This window comes from Filicampus tigris, chromosome 13 (assembly GCF_054856515.1).
Source record: "Filicampus tigris isolate MCC_2025a chromosome 13, RoL_Ftig_1.0, whole genome shotgun sequence".
Taxonomy (NCBI): domain Eukaryota; kingdom Metazoa; phylum Chordata; class Actinopteri; order Syngnathiformes; family Syngnathidae; genus Filicampus; species Filicampus tigris.
The window spans coordinates 1852323-1876205 of NC_141229.1; the positions used below are offsets into that span (position 1 = coordinate 1852323).

Consider the following 23883-nt stretch of genomic DNA (forward strand, 5'->3'; position numbering starts at 1 on the left):
AAACTTATTGAAACATGGAATCAAACATCATACAAACATCGCATGGAATTAAAATAGTCCTAATGTGGATTTCAAATTATATGGACGCAGCCATGAAAGTTATGAAGACTTGCAATTGATTGAACTTATGATAAATTGTCATCAACATCGTGGAATTCAAGTTAAAAGATGGGGGAGGGGAGTCAGAATTCAAATTATGGAAGCATACAATAGACATGAATTCCAGTCCCCTGTCACGATTTGAATGTTTAATTCCGTCACTTATTGAAGACAGATGGAGACATGGAATTAAAGTCATGAAGAAAACATGGAATTATAATCGGAGGTGAAGTCAATTTGTGAAAACAAAACGAGGAGTTAAAAGTCAGATAGGCACATGGAATTCAAATTTTGGAAAAACTGAATTGAAATTGTGGACTTAGAATACAACAAAACGTGGAAATGAAAGTACAATTTGGATTGAACTTTTATCCATGTAAGGCAATTGAAAACAGATCCTCCTAAAATAAACTCATAACATTACAAGTTCGAATCATTGTTCCCTCTCAGCTTCGCACATGCGCAATTGCGCACTGCGCTCCCTCTCTCAGCGCACGCACACACACGCACACGCGTTACGTTTCAACAATCATTCCATCAGTTCCACACCAGTTTAATGACTTTATTTGTATCACAAATATCTATTCCACGAAATATTCTATTTCGATATCAAGGCGTATTCAATCATATGTTCTATTTTGATATATAGGTGGTTTTAATTTTTGGTGACGTACCTACATCATGCAACTTCTGATTGCAGAATTTTGGACAGGCGTGATATTGGTGTGGCCGCCATGTGCTGGTGTTGCTCACCATGGTCCAAGGAATGCTCAGGGGATTTGTGTGAATACTCAGACACGTGGAGAATTAGAGGGAACATTGGTTAGAATGACTAATTATGGAAACATGCGATGGAAGTCATGGAAAATTGGACAATTGCAGGGTGATTGTCACCTCATTCGAGTCCAGCAGGTGGCGGCCATGCATCTGAAGCGGGCCAAAACTGGTGGCGAAGCCGAATGCAGCCGTAGAAGAAGAAAACAGACTTAAATGCAAAGTACGTAATCGAGTGTTCTCCTTAACGTTCTCATTTGTGCTTCTCCAATCAACAAACTTCCATTCTTCATTTGTGGGCTTGAAGGCAAAAAGCGCGACGACTCGTCTTGTTCATCGCCACTGTACTCGGTGAGTTGAATTAACTTTCTGACAGTTAGCACCTGAGCTAACAGGCAAACAACATGTGACACACAAGGAGGCAACATTTCGTATTTTATATTTTGTACTAGAGGACGACGTTTGTTTGAGCTCAATTGACAGAGTGTGACTTTGTTAAGCAACTCGTTGACAATTTGATGATTTTAAAATACGACGTGACGCCCATTTGGAAAGCCCACCAACCAACGGAGAAAGTAGAACATCCGGGTGTTTTGGACGTTTCCGACGTAAACGAGTGAGCCGCCATTTTGTTGTGACCGTTCCGGCCCCTTCTAAACAGGGACGGCGCTACACCGGGACTAGTGGGTGCTCTCGCCCCATTAGAACCCAGTGTAACCCCAGTTAAATTCCTCCAGCACTTTAGTTGAAATTCAAATATATATTTATAAATTACTTCCTCAGTCAAGCCCCCATTTAGTCCCGGGAGAGAAAAAAAATCCCGGAGCCGTGCCTGCTTGAAAACATCAATGTTTTGCTGTGTTTTTGATTGACAAAAATAGCACTGGTTTCATTGTATAAAAACATAATAAAGGAGAATGAAAAGAAATATAATGGTAATTCTTAACCCAAGGTGCCACTGTACTTTGAAGAAGGTTCTTCAAGAGCACAGTGCAACAATGCATTCTGGGATTTTTGGGAGATTTGTCGCCCATTTGATGTCGTCACTTGGAAGAGTTTGGGAATGACATGTCATCAGTGGACAAAGACTGCGTGTATTCAAAAAAACTTATTGGTGGAGCTGGGCTCTCCTGCTCTGCGATTGGCCGGCCACTGCGACCGAAACTCACGTGACCCGATCAGGTTAGCAGCCATTTTGTTTTGTTTCTCTTCCCAGATGCTAACGCTTGTGCCACGACGCGTGTCACATGTCACGCTTGTGCCACGCGTCAGGCGCTACTGTCGCAACACCTTACCAGTTCTCACTCTGTACACCAAGGTAATGTGCATGCTAATCCTAACACCTACAAACCTTTTCCTGTTGTCACTGTTTACCATGCTAATGCCAACCCCCACTTTTGTTTCCATGTATAAGGCACGTAGGTATATAGCACCGTCGGAAGAAGGGAAACCACCGGCGGCCATCTTACATTGCCACTCGCTAAACCCGCCTAACTTGAATACATTGATTTCTCTGCTGCGTTTTCACGTTATGTTCAGTCTCAACGGCAAAAATGCCACCGTGTATGCTGTATCGCAGAGGGATGTACAAATAAATCCGGGAGAATGTGATTTAAAATGTTCTCTTACCAGGTATATCTCCGAGTGCTACTCTAGATTTGTCTTTGACTGCTGTAAGTCGACATACTCGTTTGTGTCGATTACTCGAGTAATCGATGGAATAATTAATACGATAATCGACTGCAAAAAGATTTGTTTGTGACAGACCCCAGGCTCTCTGGTTCACTCCGACCTTTCGGAAACTAAAAGTGTTGCTCGGATTTGTCGTCTGATTATACAGAGTGCGCCGAAAAATGAGCGCCGTTGCGCGCTAGCGCCGGTGCTAGCTGCTTTCGCAAATCAATGAGAGGGGAGTGCACTCTGCATCTCCGATTACGCTCACTCTCAAGAGCAGTTGCACAGGCAACAAGGTGAATTTCCGAACGGGCCCTGAATATGCTCACAGCTGATCACTGTGATCCATCTGAAGTTTGTGATCCGTAATTGCGATCATAAACTGTCCAGCCCTAATAGTGAGCCCTGCGCTTTAAGGAAAAAAAACAAAACAAAAAAAAAAAAAATCCAAAGTTGCCAGTAGCATGTTGGAAGCAAAAAGCTCTGTAATCACACAGGTGCATAAAAAAGGTCGCTGGTGCCGCTATTTTTTGCCAAATAAGATGATATATACTGTCAGCATTCAGCCGTGGTTTTGAGGGGTCTGGAGAATATGCGTATCCAGAAAAGTGTGCAGCTGCGCTTAATTTCTGACTTTTGCTAATTTTAAAATCTGGCCCGATGGTAACACATGCTAATTCCACTGCTAACAGCTGCCATTTTTCCTATTCTCACGCTTTTGTTCAACGCTAACACTCACATGCTAATGCTAACAGCTTCTCTTTTCACTTGTCACGATGTTCAGCAAGATAAGATAGATGCGTAAGAAACATGCGAATGGTTTGCTAATGCTAACAGTTTAGTACGCAAGAGAGAACATGTTAACGCTAACAGTGTATTTCGGGAGTGCAGTATGTTTAAGTAAACATTGTGCTTTAGAATTTTAGCGTGGTAGCTTGCTAACGTTGCTAATGCTGTTTATTCAACAGTAAAGAACGTTGACACCGGTGAGCTAACTGCCGCATTTTGTTTTTAGGATCCGTGTCCTCTGTGCGACGAAGCCAAAGAAGCGCTGCAGCCACTCAAGCACAAAGTGAGCGGGCACAAATGACCCTGAATGGATGAACGACTGGTCACTGACGTTTGTCGCCTGTACGCGTGTCAGTTTGTCCTGCAGCAAGTGGACATCAGCCGTCCGGAGAATCGAGCGTGGCGAGACAAGTACAAGTGGGACATTCCCGTCTTCCACCTGAACGGTCGCTTTGTCATGAAGCACCGCGTGGACGCGGCGTTGCTCAACAAACTGCTGGACGAACAACAGAGTGACCAATCATCCAATGCATGAATGAACAAACGAATAAACACATGAAGACAAAATCACCCGCTCCTTGTGTCTTTCATGTTTTCAGCCTAAGACACCCCCCCGAAAAATGTTGGCATCATTGACAGCCTGTCCGGTGAGCTCATCAATATTTCGGTGTGTGCGTTGCCGTGGCGACGTCTGTTGTCGGCCATGGCGTCTCGGGTTAAAGCTGCAGACGTTCAGCTGGCGCTGCGGAAAGCCAAAAAGAAGATGCGTCACCTCCAGCTGCAGCTGCGCCGCCAGTAAGGCAACATTTCCACAATGGTCATTTATCACTCATGCGGCCACTGGGCAGTGCCGTTAGCATGTTGCTAACATCAGGTGTGAGCAGTTTCTCGCGTGTGCAAGCCTACGCCACGTTGCTACTATCGGTTACGCGCATTCGGTGTCTCTGAAAAAAGAAATTTGGTAGTTTGGATGAAAATTTTTCATTCACCTTCACTCTGCCGGGAGAATTCTCTTCCATTTTGAAAAAAAACAAACAAAAAGTTTGCCTATTGCTTCCCCCTTCTTGAATCAAGTCTGCACGTGCGCAGTAAGATGGACTCGTCCATTTCATGAGAGGGAACTTTCAAAACGATTAAGATCTGTTAGGCCAATGGTGTCCAAACGTTTTCGTGCGAGAGCGGCGTACAGAAAAATCCACGGATGCAACTTTGACATACTTTATAAAATGCGCCTCCAGATGGCACTGTTGTTTTGTATAAAGGGTCTTAAAGGGGAAGAATATGTTCTATGCAGGCCCACGAGTTGAAACAGGACATTCCCATCAATATTGCATTTATGGAATATAGCCAAATCCACCTGTTTTTAGCCATGTCAGTGGGCGGCCATTTTGTCACTTCCGTCGACTGAAAATGACATCAAAGTTGCTCAGGTAACGACCAATCACAGCTCACCCGTTTTCTGAAGCTGAGCCGTGATTGGTTGTTTTCTGATCTAGAGCAGTGTTTTTCAAACTCTGTGCCGCGGCACACTGGTGAGATATTGTCAGGTGTGTCGTGGGAAATGATCTAATTTGTGCGGTCTAGCGCCTGGCAGCGTAATCATGTCTTTACTACGTTGTAGTACTCTTCCATACCAGCAGGTGGCATCAGCAGGTAGCTCAGTGTCTTTGTTTAGAGACAAGCGAATTAGTGACGCATGTTTATCCAAACAGGCCAATGTTTCACACTGAGTATCAATATTATAATGATATTATAATATTATAAAATACTTTTTTCTTTGTGTTTATTTCATTCCCATTCAATGTTAAAAAAAATGCTTATATCAACAATATAATGCTTATATTGTTAAAATATAACAATTTTTTTTTCACAATTTCAGCTGTTGGTGTGCCGCGGGATTTGTCCAATGAAAGAAATGTGCCTTGACTCAAAAAAGTTTGAAAAACACTGATCTAGAGGAGTTCGAAAATAGACACCAATTGGTTTATGAAGCTATTTTGAAGCTTCATTCACAAACAAAAACCATTCAATTAAGCAATTACTGTATATATTAGTTATTTGACCTTTTTTCAGTTGAATTTTTCTGTTAAAGGTGACGAGACAAATGTTTTTGTATTTTTACCTGATTTTTGGGGCTGATTTTGGCAGCCCTGTGTCCCACTAGAATAGAACCGCCCCTGCCCTGAGCAGATGTCCACATTGAGAAGCAAAACAAATGTCATCTGTTAGAAGAAGAAGACACTTTTTAAAGCTGTGTTTACTTGAGGATCTTAGTTAATCGTTTATGTCATATGGTCACAAATCAGACCTTGACACAGAGAGCGGAGGGAAAAAAAAAAACGGAATCATCTTTGTTAGCTTAGCTGAATTATCTTTATTCATGAGGCATTATCAAGAGAATTGTTGTGACTATTCTAGTCTCGAAAAGCTCTATAAAGCGAATAAAAAAAAAACAAATAAATTGTCCGCCCCCGCTAATTAATATCAGGACTCAACGCCAGGTCCCTCAAAGCACGTTGTTATTATTATTATTATTATTTATTTATGTATTTATTTTTTATAACAGAAGTCCAGAGAGTTCAGAACAGTCAAGATGGACGCCAAGCAAAGAACTAAGAGACTCTCTGGTGGACATGTACACAGGTACACAACACTATTGTGTGTACACCACAATACTTGCGGGTACACGTACACAAGTGCTACATGACAAGATGTTCCAGATGTTCACAAGAACACATTTAGCGACACACCCGACAATTTTCTAGAGGTGCACAACACACGTATGCACAGAAGTGTAACACATCACTGATCCAGAGGTACACAACAACACAGCGCGTTCTAGCGCTACACAGCATGTATTACACGTTACAAATCAGTCACAAACACACTAATGCTGAAAGTATCGGAGTAGTAGTGTGTGAGTTTGTCCACTGAGGGGCACTGTGTCCCTTTACACCAGCAACACCACAGGTCATGACGTACACATTGAAAATGGGACTAGACAAATAGTCACTCTGTGTGTGTGTCTGTGTATATATACATATAGATATTTTTTATGTATATACATATATTTATATTTTTATATATTTACATACATATTTTTATGTATTTATATATTTTTTATACATATATATCTTTATACATATATGTATATTTATTTATATTTTTATATATATATATGTATATATATATGTATTTATATATATGTATGTATTTATATACACTATATTTTTAGTGGGGGGTAAGAAAGCGTCTTACTTTTTGGATTTGGGACTTCCTGTGTGCTGTCAGTCAAAAACATCATTGTCCTTTCAATCCCAATGATCAGATTTCGTGGCACCCTCATTGATTCCGCTGACCCGATCTACTATTAAATCCATACATACGAATACATACATTACAGTATGTGGCTTGTCAATCACCACACATATCGATCAAAGCACTCTCTACTCTCACACACGCACGCACGCACACACGCACGCACACACACACAGATAAATGTAGATAAATGTAATGAAAAGGCTGAGAGTGAATGGGGGGGTCATGTGAAGCTTTTAATCTGCAGGCTGGGTGGTCCATCGCGCACGCACGCACGCACGCACGCACGCACACACACACACACACACGCACACACGCTTGTATTGGTTGTGTTGTGTTGTAGAGAAGGCTGCCTCGTATCTGTTTGGGTGGACTGAATTGTTTCTGAGCGTGCGTGCGTGTGTGTGAGCACACACTCACGGTCAATTTCTCTTGTGTACCAAGTGTACTTGTGCATCTTAACGTTATGACACCTGTACAAGGTCTCCCGTCTCTTTGCCATGTGCCATGTAAGCATGTGTTTGAGCGCACACATGTCAGTGTGTCATGTTCTTAGTGTGTCTTCTCCGAGATATGACTTGCCAGCAATGTCACATTTCGGTCAATTTCTTTTTTTTTTTTCCACAAATGTGTACTATTGGTCAGTGTGTGCGATTTGTGTTGTTTTTTCTTTGGTTTGAATTCTTTTTGTGTGTACATTTTCGACCACTCTAAAGTGTTGCAAATGGTTTGCTGTCTTTGACGACGAGGTAATGTTAATGGTCGACAAAAGTTGGGGGGATAGGGGGTCTCCTGAAAAGTGACGATTTTTGGAGGATTCCACCCGACGCCAACAATCTGTTCATGTGCGTTCTAGTAGTGTAAAATGTGGGCTCCCTCTAGTGGCACAAGTGCAGTTCAGTTGTATTTCACTTTTAATTCCATCTTTTTTTTTTGTTTGTTTTTTTTACATTTTATGAAGGTACAAATGATGCGCAATAGATTTGAATGTTTATTAAAGGACCATTTTGCCAAATGTTCTTATTTAAGTGCCGCGTTAATATTCAAACTGTAGCTCATGTAACAGAGGCTTACGATCATTTGGGGAAAAAGCTTTCAGGGATAATCCCTCTGTCGCATTTTGCTCCAACGCGGGCCTACTACGCGAGTGTATTTGACAGTCGAGGTACTGCTTGGGCTGCACGGTGAATCGAATTGGAATCGCGACCCCGATTTTCCCACCCAGTCGTGAGCCAACCACCAGGGGGCCAACGCTTGGTCAAGGCTTTATTGAGTCAACAATCAGTCAACTTCCGAGGTCGAGGCGCTGTGATGGCACTCTGTCGTAGCAAATGTGTTCAGTTAGCCCTTTGTCAATGTTATTGCTACACTTTGTTTAAGCGTTTTTTCCTAGTGCTGTTAAACGATCAACATTTTTTAACTAATTGCAACATTTTCCATAATTAATCGCGATTAATCATATTTTTCAGCTGCAATTTTTTTACGAAGCTTGGAACCGTTATTTACTTGAGTCAAATCTTGGAATTAATGTGGGGGGAAAAAATGAAGGTATATTTCGATTCATTGACTGTTCTAATAGCTTTCTTTGATCCTTGAATGTGATTCTTTTCCTGTAAAATGCAGCAGTTGAACGATACACCAAAGACGTACAGCTAATATGGCATTTGAATTTGGCTGTGCAAAGTGTGCAAATTATTTAGGATTTTTCCAAGAAGCCGTCAGGCAACTTTTTAAAGTAAGACGACGTAAAAGTGCGTCTTTGTGACAGCGACTCTCCTCTGAGTTTGGCTGCACACGTCAGCAGACGTAAATTGTGAATAAAACTGAGTTCCTTTTTTTCTTGTATGTTATGAAATTCAAATTAATCTTCATAGTTAAAGCTTTGATTTTGCCAGCCCTAGTTTTTCTCTTTCATATCCTGGCAACATAAATAATTGTGATTCAGAATCGCGGTTACAATTGATCGAAATAATCCGGATCCTCATTTTGGCCATGATCGTGCTACTTTGCGTAAAAAGTTTTCGCGAGCGTCTGTTCGAGTACATTCCCCCTTGCACATGCTCCAGCCACTTCAAATAGCAAATAAGCGTGTGCCAGCACATCCGGAAGTGGGTTTTTTGCGCGCTGTCAATCAGACATTTGGTTGCATCGCGTAGCCGATCGGCGATCGATAATCCGCGGCGGTTTGTTTGTGTTGAGCGAAGTGGTCAGACAGACGCAAACGATCAAAGGCGGCGACGGCAGACGAGCGCGTGCCCGCCCGCGCGTGCTCGCGCGTGTTGATTGTGTGCGTTGTTCTCGCCGTCCTGTCGGTATGGAAATTCCGGGCGGCGGCGGCACGGCGGGAAAGATCAGAGCTGGATTGTGTTGGATTTGCCGTGAATCTTATTTAATCAGCTCCACACCGTCATTAATATTCATGCAGTCAGCTGGAAAACACAGCAAACTTCCTGCGCCGCCGCCGCACAAAATCTATTAATCAAGCTTAAAAAATTAATGGACTTTAGTTTCTATTACGCCAGGAGGAGGTTCGGGGAGGGGGGGGGGGGGGCAGCACCCCCGACAGCTCCTCATTGGCTCACGGAGATTGGACCCCCGATTGGCCTTTGCGTTTCCCCTTTTTTCCGCACATTTTTCCATCTTTGACGAGACTTCAAAGCGAGTGTGAAGCGTGAACGCTCATTTAGAAGGATTTAAACATCCTTAGCCGGCCCGAGGAAACTGTTCACATTAATCACGGACCGGCGCACGCAGCACGGACACTTTCAAAGTGACTTGAAAGTCCACGACGCTTCCCCCCCCCCCCACCCCCCCCCCCTCACTAGCCCCGCTCGCTGTCAAAGTCACGACCACAACCGCAGATAAGACCGGTACTCGGGTCAAAACCAGGTTCAGGGACAAGAGCGGAGTGACAACTTTCACCACGTTTAGATGATGGCGAGACAAGATGAGCGGTCGCCACCGGACTAAGGACTTTGACCACAGACGGAACTAGGGCCAGAGTGGGTCAACTTGTACTAAAAACAAAAAAGAGCAGAGGGAGAAATTGTTGCCGCAACAAGACCGGGTTCACGCAGAGAATTTGGATCACAGACAAGTCTAAGACCAGATGGGGAACTTGGACCGCAGACAAGAGCAATACCAGAGTGAAAGCCTGTACCAGGACAAGACTGAAGACCGAACCCAGAGAGAAGACCAGAGTGAAACTTTGGACCGGGGAAAACACCAAGTTCACATGCATGGCTTGAATTGGAGACAAGACTAGGACCAGACTGAGCAATTGGGACCCGAGACAAGATCTAGACCAGCTGGAAAAAGACTGCAACCAGACTAAGGACTTTAACTAGTGACTAAGGCCTTGGACCAGAAACAAAATCAGGACCAGATTGTCCAAAAAAAAAAAAAGACCAGATTGAGAATTTGATCCGAGGTAAAAACCAGTAACCGATTGAGGCCTTTTGACCAAAGACAAGTCTCCGATCAGGGACTAGAATTGGATCAAAAGCCTGATAGAGTGTAGTGGCTTAATTTCTGCACCGTCATTGTTGAGTTGTGATGGCCAAATATCCTTCCGTGTTGTCAGATAACCCTCAATTGAACGAGGAACTGCGACAGCGACTTCTGAGCCCCGCCCCCGGGCCCAGTGCGGAACCATCTGACAAGCTTGCGGGTGAGAAGCCTTTTACCAGAACCTTTTCACAATCTTTGTCCAATCCTTGCCCGTCTTGCTCCTGTTTTTTTGTCTCAGTCCTGCAGGTCCCCTTGGAGGCTCGCAGTGCTGGCGCCGCAGCACCGCTTCAGAGCCACAGCAGAACGCCTCGCCCGCCGTCCTCCGCGACGTCGGCAGGCGTTCCCGACATGGAAGCCGACCTTTCAGCCAGTGGACGCTCCCCGCCGGGTCCTGAGACCTGTCAGGGTCACGCCGGCCCCGTAGCGGGAGGGCCCGTTGCCAGCAGGTGATCAAACGCAAAAGGTCATGCGCTAGCGGGGCGCTAGCGGGGCGCTAACGGGGCGCTAACGGGGCGCTAGCGGGGCGCTAGCGGGGCGCTAGCGGGACACGCGCTTGCGGCCGGAGGGCACGATGCATCACGGGGAAGGGCCCCACCCGGTCCAAACAAAAACACCAGCGCGCTCACCAGAGCGACGCGTTCATATTGGAAATTGCTGCCAAGCTTATTAGACCTTTGATTAAACTTTCTTCTTCCTGGCGTCGCCGTGACCTATTAAACGAGATGATTTGATGAGCCGCTTGCCCGAAATAGGAGAAGCCGGCGTTAGATTAGAAACACTTGATATTAGAAACACTCAATTAGCATGGCAGCCATGTTATTTCTCGGCGCGAATACGCCAAGAAGCAACAGCCTGACCTTTAAGGCGATATGAGAACATAGTTGCCGCCGCTATTATTGAAGACGGCGGCTAGCAAGGTGCCGGCACGCGGCGTAAGCGCTAACCACAGGTGCGTCATCGCGTGGCCCCTTCGTGTCCGAGCGGTCAGACGACTCATCCCCGTCGCGTCCTCCGGCAGCCTTGGGGACGTCGCGGTTGGTCCCGCGGCAACTTCCGGTCAAGCCCCGCCCCCGCACGCAGACAAAGAGGTGTCTCTGCTACTCCGAGAGTTGGACGCGCTGAGAGACGCCAACAAGAAGGTTTGAAGGCTCGCCGCGCCGTCCGACACGCATCTCGGCCTCACGACCCCACGCCGCCCGACGCCGGACTTTTATTTCAGCTGCTGGAGCAGCTGTGCCTGAAGGAGGAGGAGCTACAGAGGAAGGAGGCGGAGCTGATGGCCGACACCAAGCGGGCCGAAGACTGGCAGGCGCCTTCGGGTGAGCGCCGCTCGGCGGCCGCAACGACGGCCCGACGCCGCCCTCGCTGAAATTGTCGGCTTCGGTGTCCCGTCAGACTTCTTGGACGAGTTGTTGAGCGCTCGCAAGGAGAGAGACCAGGCCATGATGTCACGAGTCCTGTTGGCCAATGAGGAGCGGGATGAGGCTTTACGCCACGTGGCAAGACTGCAGCAGGCTGCCAAGTAAGCACGCGCGCACGCGCACGCGCACGCACACACGGGTCAGGCCAGCGATTGACAGGCGATTTTGTGACTTTTCACACTGCAGTGCGACGCCTTTCCGGTGGATGCCTTTCAAAATAAAAGTGGCACACACACACACACATATCCGCTATTATAACAATATCTGTCGCTGTTATGCTTGTCAAGGTAAAGCGACAGTGTCAGTCCTCTAATTGACAGGTGGCTCGGTCCTGTGCGACCGGTGGATTCCGGGGATCAAAATCCATTCGAAATCGATTCGCCCCGATTAATCCATTTGATCACGTGAAAAATCGCATCGGTTCAATTCATCTCGTCTTGAAAAGTTGTTTTTTTTTTCCGTTCCAGATGAAAAGATGCGCTTGCGCCAAACATCTTTGAAGGCCTTTGCGAATGGCTGCACAACCACACGAGTGCACCGAGACAAGCATGGTAGCAATTAAAAAAAAAAAAAAAAAAAAATCGAATCAAATCGGGGCTTGAGTGAATCGTTACCTCCCTAGTGGATTCCCTTCAAAATCGAACTTTTTTCGAATTCAATTCGTGCAGCTAGTTTGCTTCTCCAGATAAAGTGTTGAACCCAGTGTGGCTCATCATTCTGCAGCGTCTCCGCCGGGTGCCCTTCCAACAAAATGTTTTTCAAAATAAAAGCCTCTATTTGATGATTGATCACAAAAGGGCATGCTAGTTCGCTTCATTAGCTTTGAGACTTTAATTTGCCTGTGTGTGTGTGTGTGTGTGTGTGTCAGTCTTGTGATTGACGTGGGTGCCCTTCAAAATAAAGTTGTTTTAAAAAACGAAAAAAATTATTATTATTTTTTTTTTACCATGAGAAAGTCGGGATCACATTGCGACATGTTTTAAAATAAAGTCCTAATAAAAAGTGCACTGTATTTGCCACTTAATTATTCCAAATTGTTTATTTGTGACAAGCGTGCGCCGCCGCCGCCGCCGCAGCCAATTCTTGTTCAAAAGCTGTGAAATGAGCTCTCGTCAGCCGAGGAGCTGCCAAATAGACACGCAAACCTAATTAGAGATTAAACCCCCCCCCCCCCGCCCCTTCTCCCCCCCGCGCACACAAGCACATACCCCGCCACACACACAAAATTCCCCCCAGCCCAGGATGAGGGGTGATTGATATGGCGGCCGCAATCCTTTTTATGAGGGAGCGAATATGGACGATCATGTTCCATCTGTCAGGGCTATGTGTGTGTGTGTGTGTGTGTGCGTGCGTGTGTGTGTGTGTGTGTGTATACAGTATCTGTTAGCGTGTGCGGGTGGGTGTGTCATTCTCTGATAAGTGTGTGATGTCTAGGAAAAGTGTTGAATAACAATTTGACACACAGAAACTTTTTCCAAAATGATGACTTAATTGTTGCTCGCACTCTTGATCCGAGTAATGGCGGCGGCTGAGATGCGTGCGTGCGTGCGTGCGAGCGAGCGCGAGCGCCCGTGCGGCGTGAGGCGAGCTGCCGAGCTGTAAGCGCGGTGTTAGAGGAGCTTTATTGGAGGCGGCTGGTCTTTCATTACCTGCTGTTCCCCGCAGAGCGGCGCCGCGTCGGCCATCTTATTACAGTTTATTACAGCAAAACAGCGCCGGGCTCAATGAAGAACTTCCCTGGAGGAGGACGGCGGATCGCAATCTTAGCGCCTTCGCCTCCGCCGGCCGAACCGCCGAGAACGTACAAGTGGAAAAAAGAAGAAAAAAAAAAAAGGCCATCGCGGTCCAACAAGAACCGACGGCAAGCTACTAGAACCATCATGAATCAACGAGAACCCAGACACGCGCGCACAAACCCGCAGGAAGCTACAAAAATGACCCGGTAGCACCACAAATGTACAAGAACCCCAAATAACTTGCGAGAACCAAAAAGGGACCCACGCAAACCAAGAAGGATCAGCAAGATCTATCAAGAACCCACCGTCACGTACGAACAAGAACAAGAACCAAGACGAATGTGCGCAAAGCATGCCAGGACCGTTAAGAACCAGCACCAACCTAAAAGATCCAACACAATATACAACCCAACAAGAACCTAAAAAAAAACGCCACAAAGAATAAAATAACTGCCGCCGCAAAAAATAAACAAGCGACCAAGACCCGACGTCAGTGAACCCGCAGGAACCAACGACAACCACACAGAACCTACAAGACCCTCGACGTGTGCACAAATTTGCAGGAAGCAAATTTAAGGCGCTGCGGAACCAACACAAACATAAACAAGCAAAAAGAACGACCACCAAGCTACGAGAACCCAAGCAGACCTGCAAGCACCGAAAGGAACGCGTGTCCGAACGCTACCCGAGCCCGACAATAACCTTCTACAACCGTCGAGAAACAACACCAAGCGACCAGGAACCAGCAATAAAATCAACAAATGGACACCAACCTCCCAAAACCCACAAGAAACGCCAAGAAGCCCGAACAAGAAGCCGAACAGAAAAACACAAGAAACAGAAAAACAACCGAGACAAACGTCCAAGGACGCAGGGAGCATACACGAGCGGGCGAGAAGCTGGAAGAAGGAGACCACTAACGCTAACTTACAAGATCCGTCCTGAGCGGCCAAGAACAATCAACACCAAACATACAAGAGCAACCGAGATCCAAAAAGATCCAGCAGGGAGCAGCAAGCCAGAACCCGCACAAAGCGGAGGCGCCCGTTCGACTGGCTTCTGCATCCGTCAGCGCCCTGGCCGCCCGCCCGTCTCTCGTCCGTCCGGCATTTTTCCACACTCAGCCCAATTGTAAAGCTCAGTCCTTTAGTCCGTCAGTGGCTCCGCCGTCCGCCCGCCCCCCCCCACGTCGTCCGTCACTCGGAGGTCCGTCGCCACTTGAGCCGCATTACTCGAGACGGGCGGAAAAAAATCCACGTCCCTCCTCTTTAAAAGTGCCCCGTCATTCGTCAGCCGTCGGCAAAAGGGGCGTCGGTCACCGCGTGCCGGCCGCCCGCCGCCCACGGGAACCGACACAAATGTACTTTGACTGACACGCAAGGCCGAGGAATCTCAAGCTCTCGCCTGCGTGTACCCGTGTGTTTGCGTTTTCCAGGTCCGAGCGGAGCCGGAGCCGGAGCTCGTCCCCTGGCGACGGCGACTCGGTAAAAGCCTTTTTTTTTTTTCTTCTTCTTCTTCTTCTTCTTCTTCTCGCACGTTTGCTCCCTGGCCGCGTGGACGACGCGAAACCCTCCGCCGTGCGTTTGGCCGACTTGCAGGAAGCGGAGGAACTCCTCCGCCGCGTCTGCGACTCGGCCTCGGCGCAGGAAGTGTCCCGGTTGGGCGGGGCCCTGCTGGAGCGGCTGCGGCTGGCCAGGCAACGCCGCGCCCACCTCGGCGCGCAGGAGATGAAGGCCGTCATGGACGAGCGAGACGGCTCCCTCGCCAAGGTCCGCCGCGCCGCGCCGCGCCGCGTTTGTTTGCGGCGGCGGCGGCTGGTGACGCGTTCGTGTTTGCCGCCGTCGCCCGCCGCCGCAAATATTTGCATAAAACAACGAAACAACGATGTTGACTGCGCGCTCGCGCCCCGGTCCCCTCAAGACCAGACTGACTAATAACAACAAATGTTTTGTTTTTCGAGCAATGTTTGCCATTTCAGTCGGCGCGTTCATTTGGACTTTTCAAGTCCAAAGTGAATCGATTTAATCGAATGCAAATTTCCAAAGGGAATCGATTAAATCGACTGCAAATTCCGGCGAGCAAAATATCGCGGCAACGTCCCCCCAGCATGCTTTGACGGTTTTGGGATTTTCATGGTCGTTATTTTGGATTTCAGTTGGAGTTTTCTTTTATTAGTTTTCAGAGCGAGGTCGTTGTTGTTTTTCCCGTTTTAGTTTAGATTTTGTTAGTTTTAGTATTAGTTTTATTTTTTGGGTGTGTTTTTTCTTTTTTTTTTTTTTTTTTTTTTTAGATTTGATGTTATTCCGTTAACAAAACCATGTTATCAATTTTTGTTGTAGCAATTTGGCTAGTTTTTGTCAACTATAACCTCCAGCACAATCTCAAAAAGGATTTCTGATCTTTCTTGACGCGATGTTGGAAAGTTGCCGCGTGACGTGGCACATCCCCCCCCCCCCCCGTGCCCCCCCCCCCCCCCCCCAGCCCCCGCCTTCATCCATCCCGGCCCCGCCGCCGCCGCCGCCATTAACCCGCCGCCATCCGGCTGTAGCGCGCCGCTAAGTCCCGCTAGTGTCGGCGGCGCGCCATCTTTTAACACCCCGCCCCTCGGCGTTAACACCACCCTCCACAGTAACACCTTAATGCCGCCCCGCCGCCTCAAATATGTTTCAAAGCGAGCGTAATCCCCGGCGGAGGAGAAGAGAGAGAACACTCCATGCTGGAGGATTGCTCTCCTCCCCCCCGCTGCTCGCCGTCCCTCGCTCCCTCTCCTCATCTCTCAGGGATTATCGGACGCCGCTGCCGGGACTTGTGGGAAATATTAGAAAAGGGGGGGGTGCTGAGAAGGAGGTGGCGTGCCATCCCCCAATTCCACCCCCCCCCCCCCCCCCCCCCCCCCCCCCAGGCCTTTATTGAGCTAATATCAGGTCATTACAAGCTTATTAAATGTGTGCAGCTGCTGCCGGGTTGCCGGTTCCATTCCCCGCCAGACCTGCTCCATGACCCGCTCGCTTGGGTTTTTGTTTTTTAGTCCTTAGTTTAAGTTAGTGGTCGGCAAACTTTTTTTTTTTTTTTTTTACACACCGAGTACCACCTTGAAAAAAAAACCTGTAAAGACTCGCATTAAAATACAGTAGCGCAGTAGGCCCAAGTGTTCGCCCCAAAAATGTTCAAAGTATTAGCATGGCAAGCCACAGAAACATTATGCACAGTGTGAACATTTGTAAAAAAAAAAATGGAAACTAAAATATATATTTAGTATTACGTTGAAATGTATTGCACATTAACAGAACAGAAATTCTGCTGGAATAAATGTTAGAAAAATAAAAGCGGTTTGAAAAGGTTAAAAGGAAATGTGGTGTACTTAGAAGCACAACTGACTGAACTGCGCTTAACAAATGTACTGCATCGGTTCAAAAATATGGTTACGCCATTGTTCTTGCACATTTCAAAAATATGATTGGGTGATTCTGTGGCAAACCACTAGAGGGAGCCCCCCCCCCGACCACACTTTGACAATCACTGCTTAAAGTCATGTTTTGGTTTCACTAGAAACCTTTTAAGTTCAGCTGTTTGCGTTGTTTTCTTCTTCAATCGTTTGTTAACGTTAATTCTTCAGGCCGATTTTTTTTTTAAAGTCATTTTGGGGCTTATTCTTGGCATGGCATTTATCAAATTGGATTGTTCGAATCGATTATTTGAATTCGATATTTTGTCCAAACGGATTGTTTGGATTGATTGAAGAAAAAAAAAATTTCCGATTGGCCACACACCAAGTGGCGGTCGAGTGGCGTGCGTTCACCATAAACTGTGAGCCTGTATCCGCTTTTTGTGGCTCCACATCCAATATGCTGCATTCTTTTTTTTTTTTTATTGAACCTCGAAGACATGGTGCGGTTGTCAAGGGCGAAGCAAAGAGCAAAAACGTGACGACGAAGAACGAGCGCGTGGATATTTGGAGCGATTGTACGCACCATAATACCCCGTTTTTGAATAAAGGCGTGGACGTGTTAAGAAATAATCGACAGCTTAATCGATTACTCAAGTAATCGTTAGTTGCAGTTCTTGGTTTAGGTCAATTGGCGCAGTGAATTAAGTTGATTGTCGAAGTCATTATTTTAAGTCATTTGGAATGTAGAGATGGTTTTGGCCATGCTGTATCGTCGATTGTTTTTTTTTTTCTTCTCAGTCGTTTGTCAACGTCGATCGTTTGCTTGTTCAATCGACTTAGGCTAGGATAATCTGACTTTTATTAATCGCACAATGGGGACATTTTGTATGATTGTCAAAGCTGAAATGGCCCGCATTATGTCACTAACGTTAACTCTTTGACTTGTCTGCAGTGTCGGCGACTGCAACAGGAAGTCATGCAGGAGAGAGAGCAGAGGGCGAGCAAGGTAGGCGCGCACACAAGACGGCGTCTTCGTCGTCACGCGTGACCGATTTGTCGGCGTTTGTTTTTTGTTTTTTTTTTCCCCCCCCACTTGTCGTTTGGCCAGAGCGCTCAGCTCTTCGTCTTCCGTCGCTTTGCGGCCGCGGGAATATCCAATGGACGTTGTTATCGGTGTAGCGCTCCCGAGCTCTCAATGAGGGGGGGGCGGGGGCTCGGGGGCGGGGATTACCGGCCCGAGACGCTTTTAATTGAACAGCTGACGCGCGATCAGCGGCCGGCCGGCCGGCAGATGTATGTCGCCCACGGCTTCAGCCCGCGTGGCGACCCGCACGCGCCAAACGCAACGTTCAACGTCTCCTTTTCAGTCGCTTGAGGCCTTCGTGGACGTCTTCAAATCTTCAATTCCTACTTTGCAGTCATCGATTCAGTTCGGGTTGATTTAAAAAAAATAAAATAATAATAATTAAAAAAAAGTTTGTCATTTGTTAATGAAGTCCGTTGTTTAGGTCCGTTAAGTCAAGTTGTTAGTCCAGGTCGATTTTTGAAATTGTTCAAGACGTTCAGCAAATGATTTTTTCAATGATTGAAGGCATTGGTTTCGGTCCATCGGGTCATTCTTTAGTCGTTTGTCCAAGGAATTGCTTTCAATACGTCTTCAAATGACTTTGTCCAAGTTGATTGTCGATTGTTTCCAAAACAACAACAAAACTCATGTTTGATGTTGGTTGTCAGTTGCCTAAGTCATTTGTCCCATTTGATTGCCTTACGTCCAATTGTTTTATTCGATTGTCTGAATCGGCGGCTTAGGTCAATTCAGAAACAAAATAACAAACGTCTGAAGTCATTTGTTGACGTCCATCGAGTCATTCTGGAAAGTTGTTTGTGCGAGTCGATCGCTTGAGTCATTTGTCCAAGAAATTTCCCTCGGTTGTCATTGGTAAAAATGTCTTTTGTCCAAGTCGATTGTCTTGGGTTGTTTTGTTTTAGTCGCATGTTTAGGTCGATTCGAACGCAAACAAAAACAGAAAAACAAACATGATTGACATTCTTTGTTCGTTTGTCCAATTGCCTTCGGTTCGTTTGTTTTAGTGGATCGTTTGTATCGATTTTTTTGAGGTCGATTAAAAAAAAAAAATTGTCGTGAATAGTTTTTCGGTTATTTAAGTCGGTTGTTCACGTCCATCCAGTCATTGCCGGAGGTAGTTTGTCAAAGTCAATTATTTCGTCCGTCGACATGGGTTGCGTAAAGTTGGGTTGCCTTTGAGTGTCCGCGCGAAAGGTGGCGTCGGGTGGCCGCGCTTTCTTGCTGGTCCTACTAATGGCCAAGGCGCGACCTTCAGTCGTCACGTTAAAGGTCGGCTCGCCGGCGTGCCGATGACCTCATTTGCATGGCGCTCTGTTTAATGAGCGCCTCGTCGTTTGAAGACGCTCATTTGACTCTGCTGGAGAAGACACACACCGACCCTCCGTTTCCTTCCTCTTCATGACGGGTGGGGGGGTCATTAGCGACGGGGGAGGGAAGTGTGGCTGGGGGGGCGGGGTTCATCTCTGCCATGCCCACTGGGGGCCAGCTCCCCGCTATACCTGGCCGCCTCAAATTGGCAGCCCGCCGCAGCGACGCCACCCTCCGGCTGGACCGAAAGGAGATGAGGAGATGCCAAATTAGGAGCCGGGAAAGAGGAAACGAGGAGGCGAGGAGATGCAGGTTTAGGAACTAGGAAAGAGGAAACGAGGGACAACCAGATGGGAAATTAGGAACTAGGAAAGAGGAAACGAGGGACAACCAGATGGGAAATTAGGAACTAGGAAAGAGGAAACGAGGGACTAGGAGATGGGAAATTAGGAACTAGGAAAGAGCAAACAAGGGACAACAAGATGGGAAATTAGGGAACTAGGAAAGAGGAAATGAGGGACAAGGAAATGCAGAATTAGGAACTAGGAAAGAGGAAATGAGGGACAAGGAAATGCAGAATTAGGAACTAGGAAAGAGGAAACGAGGGACTAGGAGATGGGAAATTAGGAACTAGGAAAGAGGAAATGAGGGACAAGGAAATGCAGAATTAGGAACTAGGAAAGAGGAAATGAGGGACAAGGAAATGCAGAATTAGGAACTAGGAAAGAGGAAATGAGGGACAAGGAAATGCAGAATTGGGAACTAGGAAAGAGGAAATGAGGGACAAGGAAATGCAGAATTAGGAACTAGGAAAGAGGAAACGAGGGACTAGGAGATGGGAAATTAGGAACTACGAAAGAGGAAACGAGGGACTAGGAGATGGGAAATTAGGAACTAGGAAAGAGGAAACGAGGGACTAGGAGATGGGAAATTAGGAACTAGGAAAGAGGAAACGAGGGACAACCAGATGGGAAATTAGGAGATAGGAAAGAGGAAACGAGAGACAACCAGATGGGAAATTAGGAGATAGGAAAGAGGAAACGAGGGACAACCAGATGGGAAATTAGGGAACCAGGAAAGAGGAAATGAGGGACAAGGAAATGCAGAATTAGGAACTAGGAAAGAGGAAACGAGGGCCAAGGAGAGGTAAGGAAAAAGGAAATAGGAGGCTACGAAATGTAGGACAGGAGAAGTGTTTAATTAAGTCTACTTAATTAGCAAGCTGCGCGTGTAAAGTGTCGAGGATGTAAAAGTCAAACGCTGTGCGACTGTGCGCGTATGCAATCGGCGTCTTAATGAAGCCTTTTTGGAATCGGGATCAACTTTTGCTAAGCAAGCCCGCGGCGCTCGCCGAGCGTCGGCGTTTAACGCCTTCGCCGAGGTCAGGCGACCGAGTCCCGCGAGCGAAGCCCGACGGCTCCTTTGGCTCTCGTCCAATCAGGAGGAGCTGCTCAGGCTTGAGCGGGAGCGGGACGTGGCCTTGGATGACAGGAAGCGGATGGAGGCGGAGCTAAAGTTGCTGCGAGCCAATCACAGGTCAGACGCTTGTAAGCAGCTTGGCCCGTAGGGGGCGCCGTGAAACGGGTCCGCTTTCCTCCTTTTAGCACTGAGCGACTCCTCGAGGCTCCGCCCCCTGCGGATGGGCAGACCCGGGCTCCGCCCCTTCTGGCTCAGCTGCAGCAGCTCACCCAGGACAAGCGCGATGTGGAGGCGGAGCTTCGACGCTGCCAGGAGGCGGAGCGAGACGCCAGCGAGAGAGTTCGCAGGTATTGGGGCGCGTGGGTGGCTCTCAACTCCACTCCCCCCCCCCCCCCCCCCCCCCCACACAAAAAACAAATAAAATAGATGGCGAAAACGCTGGAAGAATTTAACGCCTTGAACGCTCGCTCATGGCAGCGCGCCGCCGTTGACATGGTTGACTTTCAAGATGATTAGCAGAGATGAAGCTTTCTGTGGCGACATGTTCAACTTGTCATCAATGGCGTTCGCGTGACAGCACGGACGCTAACGTTCGGATGTGACTTCGTTGACGCCGACGCGGCAGTTGAGTGTGACGCGGTGGACGGCCCGCGCGCGTGTGACATCATTGCTATTCCCGTTGCGCGGCCGCGGCGTGTCGCGGGCAAAGTAATCCGTGCGGCCGCGTGACTTCCTGTCTCATCAGGCTGAAGATGAAAAGATGAGACGGTGATGAAAACAGATTAAGTCGTCCGGGCTCAAACCCGAGGCTTTCTGCTCTAATTTGGCTGCCAGCGGGGGGGCGGGGCCACTGTGAAAGGAGACGACTCGCCGAATAGAGACGAGTGTTTGCTCAGGGGGGGGGGGGGGGGGGTACGGGGGCAAAGGGGGGGGGGAGGGGGTGCAACTGATGGAATCTCTTCCATATTCCAACTTTATTTTCCAACTTTTGGTGCGCAACGCTCAGCACGTACGGATGTACGAGCAACGCTCCGGGAGTACGGTTTCAAATTGGGGTTGCGAGCCGACCGAGGGCGCCGCTTCCATTCAGGGTTTTGCTTTCAAGCCCGGCTTGGAATTTATTCAAAGGGTTTTGAGCCAACCGATCTTTGCAAATGAGGGTTTCGAGCTAAGGGTTGTCTTTTTCGAGTATCCGTTCACCAAGTCTTGGTTGTGCTCTAAAATAAGGCTGAAAAGCCTTGAGATGTTTAGAAGCATCTTAAGATCACGTTTGCTTTTCTAAATGAGGCTTTCGCTTTCAAAGTAGGGTTTTAAGACAGCATCAGGATTTGAAATTAGGGTTTCAAGACAAAATCGTGGTTTCAAATTAGGCTTTAAAACCAAAGGGATGGTTTTAAAGTATTGTTTGCGTGGGGGGCCTAGTTTATGGTATTTTTTTTTTGGTTTGTTTTTTTTTAGCCAAGGTTTCAAATTCGTCTTTTAAACCAGGTTTAGGATTTGAAATTCAGGTTCCCAGAAGGGCTGGAAAAATGAATCGATTTTCAATCGCCAAAGTGAACGAACTTGATCGTCGCCGATGTTTGCGTCTCACACTCGGATTTGGCCGCACTTTTAGTCAGCCGACCACCAGGGGGCGAACGTGGACTCAAGCCTCCTTTTAGCCGCCCAAATCATTTTCCATTCTTGCGCGCATCCATTTCTTTTCCACTTTAATTTTGTCGGTTGAAAAAAGTCACATGGGAATGTTTTGCCGGGCATTGATGAAGGATTGTGATTAGTGGTGGCGAGTGCAATTTTGCTCCAACTCCAAACGATACGATGACATCTGATAATCGACTTGCCTTTCAGGTTGGAGCGTCTGGTGGAAGTTTTGAGGAAAAAAGTGGGCACCGGAAACCTGCGCGCCGTCGTCTGATTGGCTGGAGGCCTTGAATTTGACGACGTCATCTTCTGTCACCGTGACGACGGTGACGTGGCTGCGGGTTGCTCAACAACACTTGGATTGTCTCAATAAAGATCAGTTTGGATTGTGCAAAAAAAGGAAATATTTGTTTTATTTTTGGAGTTGCACTACAGCCCATAGCGGTCCGCCCCCGCCCCCCCCCCCCCCTTAATTGTGCGGTCTCCACGGCAACGCTGGCCGGCTCGCGCTCAATTTGGGTGTCCCCGCGCCGGTAATCCCACTGCACCCATAATCTGCTTGTTGACGACAAAGAGCGCCTTTCTTCGCTCCCACTTCTGATGCCACCTGCACGTGTGTGCGGGCGCGCGCTTCAAGACCGGGCTAGGGTTTCAAGCCTGGGTCAGGCTTCTAAACTTGCTTTTTGGGCTTTGACGATGGGGTTGTGAGTTCAAAAATGACGTTAGGGTTTAAAGGCAAGATTAAGGCTTCCAAATTGGCTTTCCAAACTTGCTGAGGGTTTTAAAAAGTGATTAAGGTTCCAAGGTAGGTAGGGTTAGGGTTTCAAACCAGAGTCGAGGGTTGTTTGCGGGTTCCAAATTATCGGTAGCTTCTAAATCGGGAGTGGGCAATTCCAGTCCTGGAGGGAGGGCCGGTGTCCTGCCCGTTTCCCATCTCTCCCTGCTGCAACACACCCGATTCAATGATCACGGTTGTTATCCAGCTTCTGCAGAACTTGCTGATTATATGAATCGGGTGTGTTGCAGCAGGGAGAGATGGGAAACGGGCAGGACACCGGCCCTCCCTCCAGGACTGGAATTGCCCACTCCTGATATAAAGTAAAGCATTTTTGGTGAAAACCCCCCCCCCCCAAAAAACGACCATGTATAGTAAGGTGTTTTTTTTGTGAAAAAAAACGACCATGTATGGAAAGGTGTTTTTTTTGTGAAAAAGCCGGTTTTTTTTGTTTTTTTTAAACAACCCTGTATAATAAAGTGCTTTTTTCTGGGGGAATGACTAAGATGTCTACAATGTGTAATCATAATTCATTATATCAAAGAATATTAAATGTGAAAGAATTAGACGAAAAGAACGCTGAGTTGAAAGCTGTCTTAGGCTGGAATCGAACCCTGGTTATCCATCTCGCAGTCATCTGCGCTAACCTCTCAACTATAGTGACGCTGGTGAAATGTAGTAACAGAAACAAAGCATCATGTTGAAGTGGGTTTCAAACCAACTCGCTAGTCAATGGGCAAGCGATTCTGCCAGGTGAGCTAAAGCCAAGACAATACAATGAAATGCACTAAAAATGTTTAAGTGATGTTTAAGTACAGTAAGGCATTTTTTTTGGGGGGGGGGGGGGAACAACCATGTATAGTATAGTGGGGTAAAAAAAAAAAAACGACCATGTTTAGCAAGTTATTTTGGGTGAAAACAACAACCATGTACAGCAAGGCGTT

The 23883-nt window shown here is 47.2% G+C and overlaps 1 protein-coding gene across 1 annotated transcript; it reads left to right on the forward strand.

Moving 5' to 3' along the window:
- The first annotated feature begins 824 nt into the window (after window positions 1-824).
- On the forward strand, window positions 825-22568 carry mipol1 (mirror-image polydactyly 1). Its single transcript, XM_086049396.1, has 17 exons — window positions 825-1096; window positions 1181-1224; window positions 2090-2191; window positions 3563-3619; window positions 3692-3848; window positions 5911-5979; window positions 10238-10324; window positions 10403-10610; window positions 11183-11303; window positions 11384-11483; window positions 11560-11686; window positions 14757-14805; window positions 14920-15090; window positions 17662-17715; window positions 20546-20640; window positions 20709-20870; window positions 22372-22568. Exons 1-17 carry the CDS (start codon window positions 1090-1092, stop codon window positions 22436-22438), a joined length of 1677 nt encoding a protein of 558 aa, XP_085905522.1. The 5' UTR covers window positions 825-1089; the 3' UTR covers window positions 22439-22568.
- The last annotated feature ends 1315 nt before the right edge of the window (window positions 22569-23883 follow it).